The sequence below is a fragment of the Neophocaena asiaeorientalis genome, unplaced genomic scaffold, assembly GCF_003031525.2.
Source record: "Neophocaena asiaeorientalis asiaeorientalis breed wild unplaced genomic scaffold, Neophocaena_asiaeorientalis_V1.1 scaffold77, whole genome shotgun sequence".
In the NCBI taxonomy this organism is placed as follows: Eukaryota; Metazoa; Chordata; class Mammalia; order Artiodactyla; family Phocoenidae; genus Neophocaena; species Neophocaena asiaeorientalis.
In genome coordinates this window covers 4,362,039-4,379,989 of record NW_020174645.1, presented here as the reverse complement: position 1 = coordinate 4,379,989, position 17,951 = coordinate 4,362,039, and the positions used below count along the sequence as shown (strand labels likewise).

The following is a 17,951-nucleotide window of genomic DNA, read 5'->3' as shown; positions in this document are numbered from 1 at the left end:
ACATCTGTGGATATGCGAAAACCCACTAACTTGTACTCTAAATGGGTGAATTGTATGGCATGTGGATTACATCTCAATAACACTACTTAAATTTTTTTAAAAAGAGGTTGCTAGAGACATCCCAGAAAGCATGCCCAAAGGGAAGCAAGGCCGCAGGCTGGGAGCCTGTCACCCACCCCGGGAGAGGCCCTGGGCCCCTCCCCTGAGCCGTAGGAGCCCCCACTCCCTGTCTGGCTCTGCCCCCTGAGAGGACCTGGGAGCAGTAAGAGGCCGGCTGCCCACAGTTTCTCAGTGGCCTAAGCACACGGACCCCAGGTTGAGGGGCAGCTGTCACTGCAGAAGAAACTCCAGAGCAAAGAGCTCTTCCCTCCTAAGGGTCCACAACACTGAATGCTCACCACAGGCCAAGAGCTGCGTCAGTGAGCCTTATCCCCGCACCAATTCAGCGCTCCCTCATCAAGATCCTCGGCTTCCCCATTTCACAGATGAGAAAACCGAGTCCCTTTCCCAAGGCCACTCGGCAAACACACGGTGAAGCCAAGTTTAAAATTAGGCTCCAAATGCGTCCGATTTTTTTCCACCCCACAGCCTGCACACGCACACACGCACAGGGATCCCTCGCATCCATCCCATGTGCGTGTCCCCACGCGCTGCCCCGCGTGGCTCTGCACCCACCCGCTCGGCGGGACAGTGACGGTCCCAGGCGGGTGGGCCCTCTGGCCATTTCTCCCAGGACTCGAAGGGCACCAGCCGGGAGTTTCGGTGCTCCCTTGTTTCCTATCTCTGGTGACACATAGGGTGACGGGTGCCTGAGAGAGAAAAGGCCTGAGTCTGCTTCCCAGCTCTGCTGCTGACATGGCACCTTCCCATCAGTCAAATGATACTGACAACAGTAATAATAACAGCAAGAACTAACGCTCAGCACTTACTCTCCATCAGGCTTTCCAAAACTCAGTATGGTTAACCTTCACTACAGCCCAGTGGGATGTGTGTTATTATTAGTCCCAGTTTACAGATGAGGAAACTGAGGCACAGAGCAGTTAAGACACCTGCTATTAAGTAGCAGATCTGAGAGCTGAACTCAGAGGACCGGGCCCAGAGTATGGGCTTTCCACGATAAACTATAGGCCAAATGGGTTGGACTCCAGCTGGTGAATCTTGCAGCCCGACTGGCTGGGCTTGGGAGCGTAGCTGGAGCGCCAACGCACCCCTTCTCACCCCCAGTGCGGCCTGCCCACCCCTCTCATCCGAAGGGTGGATCTCCTGCCCCCTTCCGAGGACAGGGCAGGGCTTGGCAACAGACGACTTTACACACACACACACACACACACACACACACACACACACACACCAGCAGGCAGCTGCCCAGCCCAGCATGCCCGTCCAGGCCCAGGGGCGGAGACGGGGCCGGGGAAGGGTCCCCCTACAAGCCCTCCCGGGGCTGGAGACAAACACTGAGGGCCTCAGCATCCCCGCAGTGGCCCTGGCAAGCCCGCCAAGTTTCGGTTCGAACAAACACACTCTGTTCTCTGGCGCCGGGTCCCTGAAGCCCCCAGCCTGACGCCCCCCAGGGCCCGGGGCGGGCACAGCTCCCGCCAGGCCCGAGATGCCTTCCTGCGCCTTGGAAGCCGGCTGGGTGTCTACAATTACCTCCGCAGTCAGGGGGCAGGAGGAGGGGGAGGGAGGACGAGATAGAGGCGCTGGGAGATACCCTTTCTAGGATTCTTATATTTCACAATCATGTGACTATTTCTGAGCTGCCCTGGGCCTCCCCGCCTCCCCACTCACAACCCGGACTTATTAGGAAAACAGGAACATATGGCAGAAAGGGCTTAGCGGCTGTGAATTCAACAGGCCGGACCCCCGGGGCCCCTGGCCGTGAAGGCGGACACTGTGTCTGGTCCAGGCCCCCAGGCAGGGACCACAGGGCCCGCTCGGCGGGGCCAGCCTGGGGACGGGGTGGGCAGAGAGCTGCGGAAGGTGATGACTTCAGGGCGGGTCTCTGTCAGACGGAAAGCAGGGTGCCCACGGCGCACACGTGGGAGACCTGAGCCCCTCCTGCGACCCAGGAAAGGCTGGGTGCTCCTGACTCAGCCAAACTCAGGAAGACCATCCAGCACTCAGCGTGGGCTGGTAGGACAAGCCAAGCAAGACACCATCAACAGGTCGAAACCGTCTCTCAAGGATCCCCAAATCCAGACCCACTAAACGCGGGTGACCCAGAGCCCTGCTCACAGCAGAATTCGAGGCCCAGGCTTCGGGTGTCGTAGCAGGGAGGAGGGGTGCTGGCAACAGGTCAGCCTCACCCTCTCCCCCAGCCCCCATGACAGAGGGTAGGTATGTAGGTGGGCTCAAGCTGGCGCCTAGAACTAGCTCCGCCTAGAGCCCTGGGCCCAGCCCACCCAAGAGCAAGCCATGATCTCGGCCCCCTTTGTGCAAGCCAAAACCCTGAGAGCAGCAGCCTCAGAGCGTGGCTGGGGGCCGGGAAAGCAGGGGGCAAATTATTACTGTAACGATGGCCATTTTATTGAGAACCTACTATGAGCCAAGCACTGAGCACACGGCACGCGTGATTAATACTTGAATCACACATAACACGAAGTCAGGCAGATTTAAGGAGTATCCCCATTTTACAGCTGATGGAACGGAGGCACAGAAAGATGATGTAAGGAAAAGTCCTTTTTCTGATCTCCAAGCTCCAAGAGGGGAGAAAGATATGGGCTGGTCCCATCCAGGGCCTCCACTAGGCATGGGTCCAGCGTCTTCTATTGGGGGAGGGGAGGTGCGGAGTGGGAGAGGTTCCAGCCTGGCCACACCTCAAAGCCAGAAAGTGTCAGCCATGGGGTATCAAAGATGGAAGAATTCCCTAGCTGGACCAAGTGAAGGACTAGGTATAGGGCGAGGAGGCAACAGGGTAGCTTCCCAAACATCTGAGCACTCACTCTGTATTAAGCATCAGGGCATGAAACAAAATGAATGATATCGGCCTCTGCCTACAATGAACCCGGTCTAGTGGGCAGTTGGTCATGAGCAGTGATGGCAGATTAATATGCTCAGGTAGGAAAAGTACGTGTGGTATATGGGGCAGGCATTAAGCGGGTCAGAGTCACTCTCTCCAGAAAGCTAACAGGAGGGATACACAGCTGGGTTTTGAAGGATGAATAGGAGTTTGTGTGCATTTATGAGGCTCTGTCGGGATCAGCAGCAACTGCCCATCTAGATAAAGGAATGATGCCAAACACAGGAAGGGCAGGTCTGGAGCAACTGGGCCACTGGAAACTGCCCCATCACACGACTGGGCCTGGGTCTCAGATCTGGGACCCGTATAGGGCTTCTAGAAGCCTGTGTGTGTCGTATGAACCAGAGTGCGTTCCATCTTCAACCACATCTTCACTGTCTCAGGAACACAGGCACCTGGGGAGGGGGCTTCCTGTAGCCCCTGGAGAAGAGACCAGGGAGGAGCCCCTCCCTTACCTGCCAAAGCCACGGGGAGCCCAGGCGACCAGGTGCACCCTGAGCCACCAACTCTCCGTCATGCACCTGGTGTGAGAGTTCCTTTGCTCCCTAACAGACCCTCCCCCAGGCTCTGCTCTTAAGCCCTGAGCGGCCCTGGGGCCTTTTAACACAACTCAGTTTCCAAAAGGCTGCACACCTACGATTCACCCAGAAGAAACCTGCCACAGAACAGTCCTAAAGATGCCGCAACACTGGAACACGGGGCAGCGGGGCGGCCAAGAGCAAGGCTACACGGCCAGCCAGGCTGGGCTCTGATCCACTTGCCAACTGCGTGGTCTTGGGCAAGTCCCCTCACCACCCCTGAGCCTCAGCTTCCTCATCTACGAAACGGGGATAACATCAGCACCGCCCCATGCAGCTACTAAGAGCATTAAATGAGCTGACACACGTACCGCGCGAAAATCAGGATCTGATACACGGTGGGAGCTGGGTAAGGGCCGGCTGTTATGATTATTGCTGTCAACAATAACGACAAGGCCACGGCTCACACCAGGTGACCCCCTACACATGCCGGGGCTGGATCCTCTAGAAGCCCCATCTGTGTGGATTCCTGCAGGAACCCTCTGCGGAAGGTTCTAGCATCAGCCCCATTTGCACACAAGGAAGCTGAGGCTGGGGTCACACAGCCGACCCAAAGTACGCAGCTCAAGTGGCAGCTAAAGGCTGGGACAGGCAGGCCCTGAACCGGCACCCCACCTCTTCACGTCTTCGTGGGGACACTTCTTCCACCTCGTGCTACCACACTCCCGCTCCCGGCTTCACGGGTCCAGCTTGTATGGGTGTGGGGTGGGTACGAAATCTGCTGTCAGCTCCCGTGGAGCTGGCGGGGATGTCCTGCCTCCTGGGCCCCTCCCCCAGACAGACAGGCCTTTCGAGAAACACACATCTGTCCAGCAGGAGCCCGCGTCTGGGAGTCCACTCTGCTCTAACCCTCGGCAAGTCGCTTCACCCACCTGGACCTTAGTCTCCCCATCCGCGCGACAGCTGCGCTCACCCGGGGTACCAAACTCCCAGGACTTTTACAAGGAAGTTCTGCGAGGAACAAAGTGTATGCTGTCACTTCTTTCTTAATGTCCCTCTTCAAATGGAGGGGAGGCTCCCCCCAACACCCTGGAATGGAGCACGGTCACAGATTCAGACCCACACTAGAAACTCCCTCCCACCCGCTCGGCCGACGGCTTCTCGCCACCACGAGAACCAAAGCCAAAATCTTCGCCAAGGCCCACGGGGTCTCCCACAGAGCCTAGCCTTTGGGAAGTCACTGCCTGAGGTCACCCTGCTCAGCTGCAGGGGACAAACCAGGAGCACAAGCCAACAGGACGGGACAGTCCTCCCGCCCCTGGCTTCGACCCGCCGCCAGGGCTCTTGCCTGACACTGGGGGTTCGGGCCGGGGTCTCACTAGGGAGACGGCACTCCTCCTGCTGGGGACCCCAGGGTCCGAGCGGCCTGGCCTCCCGGGGGCCAGAGCACCTGGGGCACGAAAGACCTTAGTCACCTGTGCAGACAGGTGCACACAAGCCCCGTGGACCCACATGACCAAATACTACATCTACATCTATAAAAGCACAAACATATACACACGTGTGCCATACCAGACGACTCACACACACACGCCTTCACACATGCATGTGTACAGCATGCACAAATACACTTGTGTACCCAAGCGGACACGTGCACAAAGTATAAACACACAGTCACACACGTGCCCCATGCACGCCACTTTGCGTACACGTGCACACAGCCACTCACGTGCCTCACACATGCCACATAGCTAACGAGTGTACCCACAAACGCCCGGGCGTATCCATGCGCACAGAACCACAGCTGCGCCCACACGTGCTGACCCGAACACACGTGTATCCACATATATATGTGCATGGATGCACAAATGCATAGAAGTCACGGGCTCTACCGGTGCTGAGGCACGTACACTATTTGCACACATATGAGCACAGCTTTCCAGTTATACACGAACCCACACACATGCGCACGTGTACCCCCCAACACACACACACACACACACACACACACACACACACACACACTATCCCAGCTCCTGATGAGCAGGGCGGCCGGACCTCACGCTGACCAGCCCCCTGGCCGGCGCCCCGCCCCTTGGAGCCCCCATTCTAGCTCGTCAGCTGCCTACTCCAGCCTGAGCTCCAGGCCTCACCCTCCTCTACTGCACAGTGAAGGCAGCACCCGCCTACCTAGGAAGCCCAGGAGCCCAGCCCCTATCTCCCTCTAGGCCCCCGCTGACCAGCCCTCCACACCGCGTCCAGCTGCCAAGCGCTACAGCGTTTCAGGGAGCAGTTACCCACGAGGCCCGGTGTCCTCGTCTGTACCAGCAGCCGGAAGACCCCTTCCAGAGCCCTCCCGGGTGTGTGACGGAGACGGCTGAGTGAGTGAGGCGGAATTCGTGGACTCCTGTTCACAAGTCCGTTAGGACAACGCTCCCTGTAGGCAGAGGAATTTGGAGGAAGCCCTGGATGCCAGGAGCAGTTAGGACGGCCAGACGCAGAGGCAGAGGCAAGGGCCCGGCTCGGCACGGGGCCTGAGCCGCTGCTCTGAAAGCCCCGAATCACGACTCGGGTGGGGAGGGAGTCTGAAGCTGAGAATCAGGGTGCCTAGACCCCCAAAATGCTCTACAAAATGCTTCAGTCTTGGTCATTACCAAGAGAATTGCTCGTCTCTGTCCCGCTTAGTCATAAGCACACTGGATAAAAAACTTTACTAGTAAGATGCTTAAAATCGAAGACCAAAGAGGACCTGGGTCCTACTCTCTGATTTCCTTCTCACCCTCAGCCATCAGAGGGCCTCCATGAGTTCTGCTTCCTCACCATCTTTGGACAGGCCACAGTCCTCTCCACTGCAAATATCCTTCTACCTTTTCCCAACAGAGCCCATCGTGCAGACCTAGCTCAAGTCTCCCCCAGGACGTCTACCTGGATTGCCCACTGCCCTAAATTCCTAGAGTACCAGCGCTGTGCCAGTTGTCCCTTAATTACACATCCTTCGCTAGCGCTGACGAATGCCGCTTGTGTTTGTTTTACCCAAACTCGAAGTGTGAGCATCCTCCCAGACCCACCAGACCTCCACCTCCCACCCCCGACACATTCCCTTTGAAGATCAATGGAGACCCTGTCTCCTCTGTGAGCCTTCGCCTGAGCTGTGACCCCCGCGCCCGAATGCCCTCCTCGGGGCGACGGCCCACCCACTGCTTCCAAGAGGCCTTTCCCAGTCCTGGCCCTGCAGCGCCCGTTCCTGCCCCTCGAGGCCTAGAAGAACTCTGTTTCCTGTTCTGCCATCTGTGTGCACCTGCCCGGCCCCGCCACGCAGCCACCGCCCCTCCCCACCCTATGCGCGCTGACGCCTCGTCCTCGTGCCCCGAAGGGATGATGAGCCAGAGCCCAGTCTGCAGAACAGCCGCGCAGGCCCTGCCTGGCGGGAAGCTGCGTGTTCCAGCCGGTGGGGCATTTAGAGACAGACCCTTGTGTCCGCCTCTCAGAGGAACCAGCAGGAAAGGAAGGAGGATTAAAATTTAATCCGATTGATCCCCCGAGGGGCAGTAAGTCCTGGCTGTTCCTGCCCAAGGCATCTGAGGGGCTCCTGCCCACTCGGCTTCCGGCCCCTGAGGCTCAGCCCAGGCAGAGGGACCCCCGCCAGCCTTCACTGGGGGCAGAGGCCAGTCCCCACAGCCCCCAAACCAGAGGACTCTTCCGGAGGAAGAGTCTCCCTACCCTCCGCCATTCATTCATTTGTTCAGCAGACATTTAGTAAGCACCTACTGTGTACCAGGCACTGTTCTAGGTGCTAGAGATATAGCTGGGAGAGGAAGACAGATATCCCTGTCCTCACAGAGCCTCTGTTCACAATAAACATGAAAATATGAATTATGTCCAGTGGGAACAAGGGCAAAGGACAAAATTAAAGCCAGGGAGAGGAGGCGTTGACGGTTTTCAGGATTAAACAGAGGGTCAAAATGGGCCTTGGCTGAAAAGGGGACATTTGCTCAAACAGCTGAAAGAGTGAGAGAGTGAGCCCAGTGGGAAAAAGGAGCTGCGGGCAGACGGTGCAGCCAGTGCAAAGGCCCTGAGGCAAGAGCGCGCCTGCACGGTCAAGGAAGCACAAGGGTCAACGGGGCTGGGGCAAAGTGAGGCAGAGATGAAAGGAAAGAAAGGGGGATCGGGACAAGGAGGGGCAACTTCCTCAGGCCCTCGTTGTGCCTGCATGTGGTGGCTTGAGTGTGATTCCGTCTCCCCCCATCAGAAAGCCAACATGAGTGGGCTGGGGCCAAGGTCACCACTGCGCCCCCAGTGCCTGGAACAGTGGGAGGCCCAGAGCAGGTGTCCAGTTACACGGCTGCTGAATGAATGAATGGACGGGCAGGGTAAGTGTGACGCGCCCTGCGCACCTGAACCAGGCAGAGGCCTGGTCTCCGAATCCCAGGGACCAGGGCTGGAGTCCTAGCCCGACACTCACTAGCTGAAAGGCCGCGGGGAAATTAACCAGGGCTTCTATTTCCTCATCTGAAAATATGGAGTAGGGGCGCTGAGGGAAGGCCAGTGACTCCCACTTACTGTCAGAACCCCATCAGGATGAAATCAGCATAAATGGGCATAAAGCCCCCAGCCTGAGGCGCTGCGGGGGAGAGAGGACAATGCCTGTGCTCTGGGACCCCAACTTGGTAAGCACCAGCCCGGGGTCGGGGGCACAGGCTGCATAGGCCCCGCCAGCCTCCGCTCCACTGCCCCTGACCTCCTCTTGGGAGAAGCGCCCCCCTCCTCTATCTAGTCCCTGGGGCAGGGTGGGGAGGGGGCTGACTCCACCACCAGACTCCAGAGGTTGGCCTAAGATCCAGCCCTGACCAATCAGCGTACTCAAATCCACTGGCCTCCACTGGCTGAGAAGTGGGCTCGTGACTCCAGCCAGCCAATGAGAGCCAACCCTGGGACTGTTGCTGAGACGTCTGGGAAGAGTTTCCCACCTGGCCTGGGAGTGGTCAGTGGGCCTAGAGCTGCGGGCAGTCATTTCTCCATGTCCTGGGAAACCCCGCCTGGGAATGACACCGGCACAGAGAGAGCAGAGGTGGGGACAGAGCGCTCCCAAACATCTTTGTTTGAGCACCTGAGTCCACACATACTTGAAGTAAACTAACACCAACTTTCATCGCGAGACTCAATAACCCCTCTTTAAGCCTCAACCAGTCTGAGCTGAGTTTTTGCCTCTTGTACCCAAGAATCTTGACTTCCTGGACCCCTCCTGGCACAGGACTTCACAGTTTACAAAGCCCTTCCAGTCACCGTCTCAGCCACATCAACTCTGTGGCCTCAAGAATGTGGCCAGGGGGACTTCCCTGGTGGCGCAGTGGATAAGAGTCCGCCTGCCAACGCAGGGGACATGGGTTCGAGCCCTGGTCCGGGACACATGCCGCGGAGCAACTAAGCCCGTGCGCCACAACTACTGAGCCTGCGCTGTAGAGCTCGTGAGCCACAACTACTGAGCCCGCGCGCCACAACTACTGAAGCCCGTGCGCCTAGAGCCTGTGCTCCGCAACAAGAGAAGCCACCACAATGAGAAGCCCGCGCACCACAACGAAGGGTAGCCACAGTTCACCGCAACTAGAGAACGCCCGCGTGCAGCAACAAAGACCAACGCAGCCAAAAATGAAATAAATAAATTTATTTAAAATGAAGAAAAAAAAAAAAAAGACTGTGGCCAGGACCCGGGACGATGGAAGGCCTGGAAGTGAAATAAACCACCCAGCTCATGAGGGCACAGGCTGGACTGGAATCCAGGCCCACCCACCACCCTCCCTCACACAGAGCTGCAGAAAATCAGGGCAGGAGGAAGCGGGAATTCTGGCAGGGAGACCACCCAGGGTAAGACCTGGGAAGGGGTGTCTTAACTGCTCTTGGGGGAGGGGGAGTGCTGAGGCCAAGGAACCAAAGACCAATCAGATCTGTAGCTATAGCTCTTTGGGGAGAACCTGGTGAGACCCGGAGGGGACCCCCCAAATTACTGCTTAGGCAAACCCCCAGGGAAGTGGGGACGAGTGGCTGGGATGGAACGTGGAGCCAATTTCCCACAGGGGGCACCAAAGGCCTGTGCCTTCGAGTCTGGCTGGGGAGGGCTGAGGGCTCCAGCCTGCTAGAGTCTGCCGGCCCCCAAAAGACTGAGCCCCCAAAAAGGGCCAAGGGCACTGTGGTGACATCCTGGGCAAAGCCGTCAACTTGCCACCACAGCTGCTGGAAGGAACTGTGCCTGCTTTCCCACCCAAGGATCAGGGAGGGCAGGCAGAGGGGCTGCCTGGGGCTCTGCTTTTGTCCCCCCTACCACAGGCTCCTGGAGCCAACTCAACCCTGGCTCCGATCCCCAGCCTCAAAGCTCACTTGCTGTGCAGTGTCAGGTAGGTCACCTTCCCTCTCTGAGCCATGGCTTCTTTTTTTTTTAATGCCATTGCTTTCTTTATGAGTGAAATAGAGAGAATAATAGTACCTACCTTAAATGGGTCTGGAGAGGAATAAATGAAATCATGCAAAATATAAACAATAACAAGAAGAAAAGAATAACAAAGACTACAACTATGACAACAATTAATAGTGCCAGCTAGCACCTACGTGGTGCCAGGCATTGTTCTAAGGGCACTACATAATGAACTCATTTAATCCCCACACCATGGGATAAGGCAGGTGCTATAATTATCATCATTTTACTGGTAAGGAACACGGGTTGCAGGGAGACTTAATTAATTTGCCCAAGGTCACAGTGCCAGGAAGTGGTAGAGATGGGATTTGAACCCAGGACATCTGGCTAAAGCACATGTGGCCCCTTAGTTCTCCTATCATTGTGATTGTTATTAGTGTTATTTGGGGTAGGGAGCCAGGGCATGGAAGGGTGGCCGGCCCTGCAAGGCCCAGCACACAGTTCCCAGGCCTCCAGCAGGTTCAGTCTCATCCTGCATCTGCTGCAGCTTCAAGAGGTGGAGGCAGAGCCACCAGTTGATCCAATAGCTTCCTGCCTGGAGCTGCAGCCCTAGGCACCAATCACATGTTCCCAGGCTCTAGAGCAGCTCAAGCCTTGGGGTTCAGCCCCTGGGAGACACTTTGCTCTGGGTACCCTGAGCCCCTCCCCCTCCAGACACCCAGCAGCTGCCCTCCACAGATCTCTATAAGCCCCCACCGCCTGCTACAGACCCTGCGTTCAACCATCCAACAGCCCTTTCCAGGGCTAAATGTAAGCAGAGGCCAGTCAGTGCTGACGAATCAGGCCCTGGGATCTGATGGCCCACGGGTTCAAATCCCAGGTCCACCGCTTCCCAGCTGTGTGACTTTGGACAAGTCACTTAACCTCTCTGGGCCTCAATTTCTCCCTGTGTTAAATGGAAACAATCACCATACCTACCCTCTGAGGACTGCTATGTAAAAACCCTGGCCCATCGCCTGGAGGAGCTGTTCAACTAATGTTTGCCGTCGTGATGAATAATATTACTATTGCTTTCTGCATTACAGGAATTTCTTCTGCATGAGTACCTAAGTGATTGCCTGTTCCCCCCACAGATCAACTGGCCCCTGAAGCTCTCCTATGACCTGATGCCTGCATTTCCATTTGCATCCCACAGGCCAGCCACGGTCCACACCAGTCGGCATGTCTGAGCAGAACAAACCACAGCCACACCAAGACGGGTCTCCACTGGCCACCCTTTCCCCCTCCCACACACAAACCCAGGTTTGCAGGGGGTGGGGGGGTGGGGGTGGGGGTCATACAGGTTCCCATTTCACAGATGGGAACACCAAGGCCCCGGGAGAGAGCCAGGCCCTTCACGGCGACACCTGCATCCCACCTGGTGGCCGGCACAGGGAGAGCAGGAGAAGCTGGTGTAGGGGCTCTGCGGGGCAGGTCAGGGCGTACCCGGTTCTCGTCGTAGATGATCTGCACCAGACTGCGATGCTTCGACTCGATGGGTGGTGGCGACACGGGCTTCTCGGGCTCCGGTGGCTTGGCGGCCTCCTCCTCCAGCTGTTGCTGTGGGGAGCGAGCGGGGAGAGTGGAGTGGTGAGCACGCCAGCAGGAGGAAGGAGAGACAGCGCCCCCTGCCCATGGGCGGGAGGGCGGCACCCCGGCGCGGCGGGGCTGGTGGCCCCACACAGGAAGTCAGGCTGCTAACCATTTCCCCTGAGTCACCCGCAGGGACTCCGAGCCCCGGAGAGGCCCCAGCTCCCAAAGGGGAGGGCCCGACCAGGGCCAACTCCGGGCTCTGCAGCCAGCCTTCCTGGGTTCAAGTCCAACCTTGGTGATTTATCAGCTTGGTGAGCATCAGCGAGCAGCTTAACTCCGCTGTGCCTCAGCTTCCACATCTGTAAAGTGGGGCTCGTGGCTGTGCCTCCCTGATGAGTTAATGTATGTACTGTGCAGACTGGGGGCTCGCTGAAGGCCAGCCGTTATCCATTATTTCCACCATCAGTACCGTCATCCTCAGGAGAGGCTGTGGAGACTCTGGACCCGAACTGTCCAGACCAGAACACTATTTCTACTCTTTACTTGCTATGTAACCTTGGGAGCTTGCTAAACTGAGCCTCACTTTCCTCATCTGGAAAGTGGGGATAATTAAAGTTTCTATCCTAGAGAGTTGATATGAGAATTAAACAAGCTGATGCACGCAAAGCACTCAGCACCTAAAAGGCAGCTTCTCATCATCATCGTTATCGTCATCTGCCCTGCGGTCTTCATACTGGACCCCCCTCCTCCAAACACCATAAAGGACTTCCCTTCATGCTGCTGTCTGCTTTATACCCAAAAGGCAAAGCAAAGACCAGAGAGCTTAAGACACTGGCCCAAGGTCACACAGGAGGCCAGTGCCCAGGCGTACAATCTGACAGGGCATCTTGAGTGAGATGAGAACACTGTTCTTTGCTCACAAGGCTCACACATCCTGCCCATGACCATGGAGCAAACCATTATGAACTCAAAAACACGGCCAAGAGGAGAGCAACGCAGAAAGAGCCAGAAGATCGTTTTGTCTTCTGCTGGCACAAAGGCCCGGAGGGTTGAGCCGAGCTGCCTCAGTCCCACAGTGACCCCTGTTGGTAGCTTTCAGAAGGGCAGCCAGCACCTGCCCAAACACTGAAATCCCTCCAAACGGTGCTAAACAAACTAAGCCAAGAAATGGAAGGCATACACAGCCAGAAAGGAGATTCTCGCCAGTCAGTGAAGGTGCCCCTCCCTGAGGCACCAAACGTTAAACACAGAGTTACCACGGGACCCAGCAATTCCATCCCTAGGTACAGACCCAAAGAATTGAAAACAGGTGCTCAAAAACATGAACGCAAAAGTTCACGGCGTGGTTCACGATAGTCAAAAGGTGGAGATAACCCAAACGCCCATCAACTGATGCACGGATAAACAAACGTGGTCCATCCATCCATGCAGTGGAATATTACTTGGCAGTAAAAGGAATGAAACACTGGCACAGGCTGCAGCATGGACGAACCCTGAAAACAGGATGCTGAGTGGAAGATGCCAGACACAAAAAGTGTTTGATCCCACTTATAGAAAACGTCCAGACAAATCCATAGAGGCAGAAAGCGGATTAGCGGCTGGTGGGGACGGGAAAATGGAAGTGACTGCGACTGTGTACGGGGCCTCCTTTTGGGGTCATGAAGATGTCTTGGAACTGGAACTAGACAGAACGGTTGGTTGCACAACGCTGTGAACGGACTAAAGGCTGCTGGGTTGTCCACCTTAAGATGAGCCATATTTTGTGAATTTTAGTTAAAAAAGAAAAATGCCAAAGTGGAATTAAAACCCAACAATCTATCGAGGGCTGCCCTGAGCCACGTGGCTTCTGGCTGCAGTCACAAACGTGTGCACGTGGCCTGCGGCTTCAGCCTGGGCCCAAAGCCAGGCCCAGGGGGACTAAAGGTCCCAGCACTCCACGGGCCTTGGCAACGCCTGCCTGACTCCAACCGGGGCCCGGTCCCCCCTACATGCTGAGCTGCCATCCTGGAAACCCACCTACCACCCCCAGCTGGCCAAGCCTCACTGACCAGTCCAGCTTCTGGACCATCCTCAGGTCCCCCCAGGCGAACGACAGCCCCGAGGCCTCTTGGGATCAATGCTCCCTCCCACTGCACATCTTTCCAGTTCCACTCACATAGCCCTGAACTGGCTTCCGGGAAGCATCTCTCACCAGCCTTCCCTCTACTGCCCATGGTGGCCAGAGTGGGTCCGTGAACCTCCACGGAGCCCATACCTCCTTACCTGGCGGGGATCGGGTGTGACCCTGCTTCCCCCAGGGTCAACACATGTGTCACACTATCTCAATCCACAGTTTTTAAGAAGCACCTACTACGTGCTGGCGTTGCTAGGAGCACAGCAGGGAACAGGAGACAAGAACTCTGCTTTTACACCGTTGTCGTGAGACGACCACAGTGTCACAAAGCAAGATATGTATTAGTTCAAATGGTGACACCATCAGGCAGGATAACGGGCTGGAGCAGGGGTGGCAAACTTTTTCCGTAAAGGACCAGGAAGTAGATATCTTAGGCTCTGTTGGCCACACAGTCTCTGTCGTGACCACCCAGCTCTGCGGCTGTATCATAAAAGCAGCCTCAGATGATGTGTAAACAAATGGACGTGGCTGTGTGCCAATAAAACTTTATTTACAAAAACAGGCACCGAGCTGGATCTGGCTGGATTTGCTGACCCCCAGGGTAGAGGATGGCTGGGGATGAGGACTCCTGTAAAGGCTAGGGCGGGTCCCTCTGTGGAGGGGACATCTGAGCAGACACCTGAAGATGCCACAGACGGAAGCAGGAGGAGACCCAGGAAAAGGCAGATTATCAACTAACTTTATATCAATTAATATTAAAACTAAAATTATAAAGTTAATATTATTAATCTTTACGTTAACTTTTCTTTTGGTTTCGACAGTGACAACGAGGACTTCTTTTCACCACATGACTCTGTTCGCTCCTCACAACCTTATGAGGTGGTGTCACATCTGTGCCCATCTCACAGACAAGAAACCGAGGCTCAGAGAGGTGAATGTTCCACGGCAGAGTTAGGAGGCCCAGCTCATACAGCTTCCAGAGCCAGGGTCAGAGTCACGTGATATCTCCCCCCACATTGTGCATGAGGAAAGTGAGGCACAGAGAAGTAACTGCCCACCCCACATGTCTGGACAGCCTGGCTGTAAATGCTGACCTCCCACCCATCGTTCCTGTGCCATCCCAGTACAGTAGCCACACGTGGCTATTCAAGTGTAAATTTCATTTCAATTCAAATTAAACGACGTTAAAAATTCAGTTCCTCAGCTGCACTAGGCACAGTTCAAGGGCTCAACAGTCACATACGGGTAGTGGCTACCATTGTGGACAGTGCAGATCTAGAACATTTCCGTCATTGCAGAAAGCTCCCTCGGACAGCACCACACAAAACAGCTCTCTTGTCCAATAAACGTAAAGGGCATAAAAATGAGCCGGTACAATGGGCCGTGCTCAGCACACGTTCACAACTGCTATAACTACTAGTGTTGTTATCTTCTCAGCGGCCACTGCTGCTGAATCGGGAGCTGAGAGCCGCCATTGCCCCACCCACACGCACCTGCTTCTTCTTCAGCTTGGAGATCTGCTGCTCTACCATGGTGATCTCGCGGTCCACCCGATCCATATTCTGGATCAGCTCCTCCTTGGAGAGCCGTGGAGGTACCAGCTCCAACTCAGGATCAGCATGTGGGGGACTGGGAGGAGACACCGGCTCCAGCTTGCCTGTCAGGCTGCGGTCCTGTGGTGGAGGAAGAACAGGTGTGGAATCAGCGCAGGGGGCACCCCCCATCCCCCCAAAAACCACAAGTTTCCAGCCATGACTTCAGGCACCAACACACCGGGCGTCTGTCGTGCCAGCCCCCATGTGCCAAATACAGGGTTGTTTACTGATCCCAGCTCTCTGTCTTTGCCTTCACTGGTCCTCCTGCCAGGTGTTCCTTCCCCAGCCTTTTCCAAAGTGCAGATCCTTTTTATCCTCCTACACGCAAGTTTCCCCAACCGTCCCTCAAGTCGTGAAGCCCTCCCTCTTTCCTTTCCCCACAACACACCTCTCTCTTACCCCACTTACCCCGTCTGTGCCCTCCCACCAGACCAAACTCCTCGAGAACCAAGACCCACGACCTCCAGACTGATGCTCCATGGACACTGATTCACAATGCTCAGTCCAAACCAGCACGTTACAGAACATCATACACAGTGCAGACCCAGTTGTGTAGGCGATATACACAAACACAGGAAAACTATGAGAACGGGATACAGAGATGTCAAAAGTAGTTACCGGGGCAGCGGGGGAGAAGGCGGGTATTTTCGCTTTCTTCTTTTTAATTTACCAGCGTTTTTCTGATTTTCCCTCACTGAGTATTACTCTTTGTGTAATGAAGTTGTTTTCAAAAATGTGTTAAACAAACAAGGGAATCCTTCATTGAGTTATTCGGCGACTCCTTCATTCCACCAACAAAAGTTTAAAAAATAAATAAAATAAAAAAATAAAACCCAGTCCTTGTCCTGGAGCATTCACCTGTACAGCCCCGGGTTCAAATTCCCACGCACTCTGCCACCTCCCAGCATCGTCATGACCACAGCCGGATCATCTGCCTCCGTTTCCTCATCTGTACAATGGGACAAGTCCCACCTCCTGCCTGCTGTGAGGCTCGAATGAGTTAACATGTGCAGAGCACTCAGCTCAGAGCCTGGCACACTGTCAGAGCTCCACAGGCATCGGCTGGGGCTGTCCTGCCCCCAAACCCAGCCCCGCCCTGTGCCATCCTCAAGGCCAAGCCAGCAGCTGCTGGCAGAGGAGGCCCCAGGAGGAGCTCCAGGCCGCTGCCTCCCCACCCCCAAGGCAGCTGCAGCCGGAGGACAGAGGACACATTATTCCTGGGGACAACTGCAGCCCCGGGGCTGCCAAGTGCCACCCCACCCCCCCAGCTCCAGTTGAGCAGAGCCTGTGCCATTCTAAGTCCACCCCTCCTGGCCTTGGGGTCTTGGTCCTACACACACACACACACACCACCGAAGCCCACAGGGCTCCAGTGTCTGGGGATCACCCCGGCCTCATCGTTGCCATCTGAGACATGGGAGAGCTGGTGTTGAGACTCCCAGGTCCTCCACACACCCAGAGCCCTGGGGGCAAAGGCAGAAAAGATCTCAAGCCCTTCAACAGCTCTGATGTGGCCCTGCCCCATGGCTCTGAGGTGGGCCTCCACGCTCCTCGGGGTCGCCTAGGAAACCGAACCAGGCCCCGTCCCAGTCCTCGGCACACCCCACACCCTGGCCCCGGCTGTGGCTCTCCCAGGGGGCTGCCACTGCATCCCCATGGCACAGATGAGGGTACGGGAACCTGCAGGCACAGGCCTGGCACGGCTCTAAGCCAGCGGTCGGCACACTTTCTGTAAAGGGCCAGGTGGAAAAACACTTCAATCTTTGTAGGTCAGACGGCCTCTGTCCCAACTACTCACCCACCACTGTAGTGGGAATGCAGCCACAGACAGGACACGAAAGAATGGGCATGGCTGAGTGCCAATAAAACTTTATTTACAGACCCACACTGAGAGCCAGGTTGGAGCTTGCCGAGTTTGCCAACCTGTGCTCTTAACTCACATAATTGTCACAGCCCACCCTGGAAGTGAAAATATGGTTTTCCCCATTTTCCAGATGAGGAAACTAAGGTCCAGTGAGATTCAACGACGTGCCCGAGGTCACCAGCCACAAAGCGATGGAGCCTTGGCTTGGAGGGCACAGGACGGGAGAGACCAGGCCTCATTCAGAACTCTCCAGAAGCAGGCAGAGCATGCAACCAGGTTGCTGGGGGTCCCACAGCAGAAGCGGGGTCGCCACCATGCATTCACTCATCCCTCAGAACCATGTGTCTGGGCAGAAAAGCAAGAGTAAGATCCCTTCCAGGGTCTAAGACCCCGTGAAATTAGAGGCAAAACTGTGCACAGAAGACAGATCCCCTAGAGAAATACTCAGAAGGAGTGTGTGTGTGTGTGTGTGTGTGTGTGTGTGTGTGTGTGTGTGTGTGTTTGTGTGTGTGTATGTGTGTTTGGCCCTAACTGCTCCCGGATAGGAGGGCGGAGGGCAGACACAGGGGCTGCAGGCACCTGACCCCACACACGCCAGACCAGAAGCAGGCTGAGCACCGTGGCATCTCCGGACCTTTGTACCGGCCACTCCCTCTCCTAACTGCACCTTTCCGCCACCTGAAATCAGACCCCCCCATCCACGCCCCCTCCCCCAGCCCTTAACTGAGATCCGCCCCTTCCCTCTGTGCCCCAGGGCGCTTGGCTGGTCTCCCTCCACAGCCTCAATCATTTCTCAGGGTTCTTTTTTTTGCTGGGGGTGGCTGCGTTGGGTCTTCGTTGCAGTGCGCGGGGCTTCTCACCGCA

At 56.1% G+C, this 17,951-nt stretch overlaps 1 protein-coding gene across 1 annotated transcript in view; it reads right to left on the bottom strand.

Annotated features, from left to right (window-relative positions):
* NCOR2 (nuclear receptor corepressor 2) overlaps positions 1 to 17,951 on the bottom strand; it is a 191,896-nt gene that overhangs the window by 122,605 nt on the left and 51,340 nt on the right. Inside the window, 2 exon segments of the mRNA XM_024758467.1 lie at positions 11,429 to 11,542; positions 15,122 to 15,301. Coding sequence (XP_024614235.1) covers positions 11,429 to 11,542; positions 15,122 to 15,301 — 294 coding nt within the window.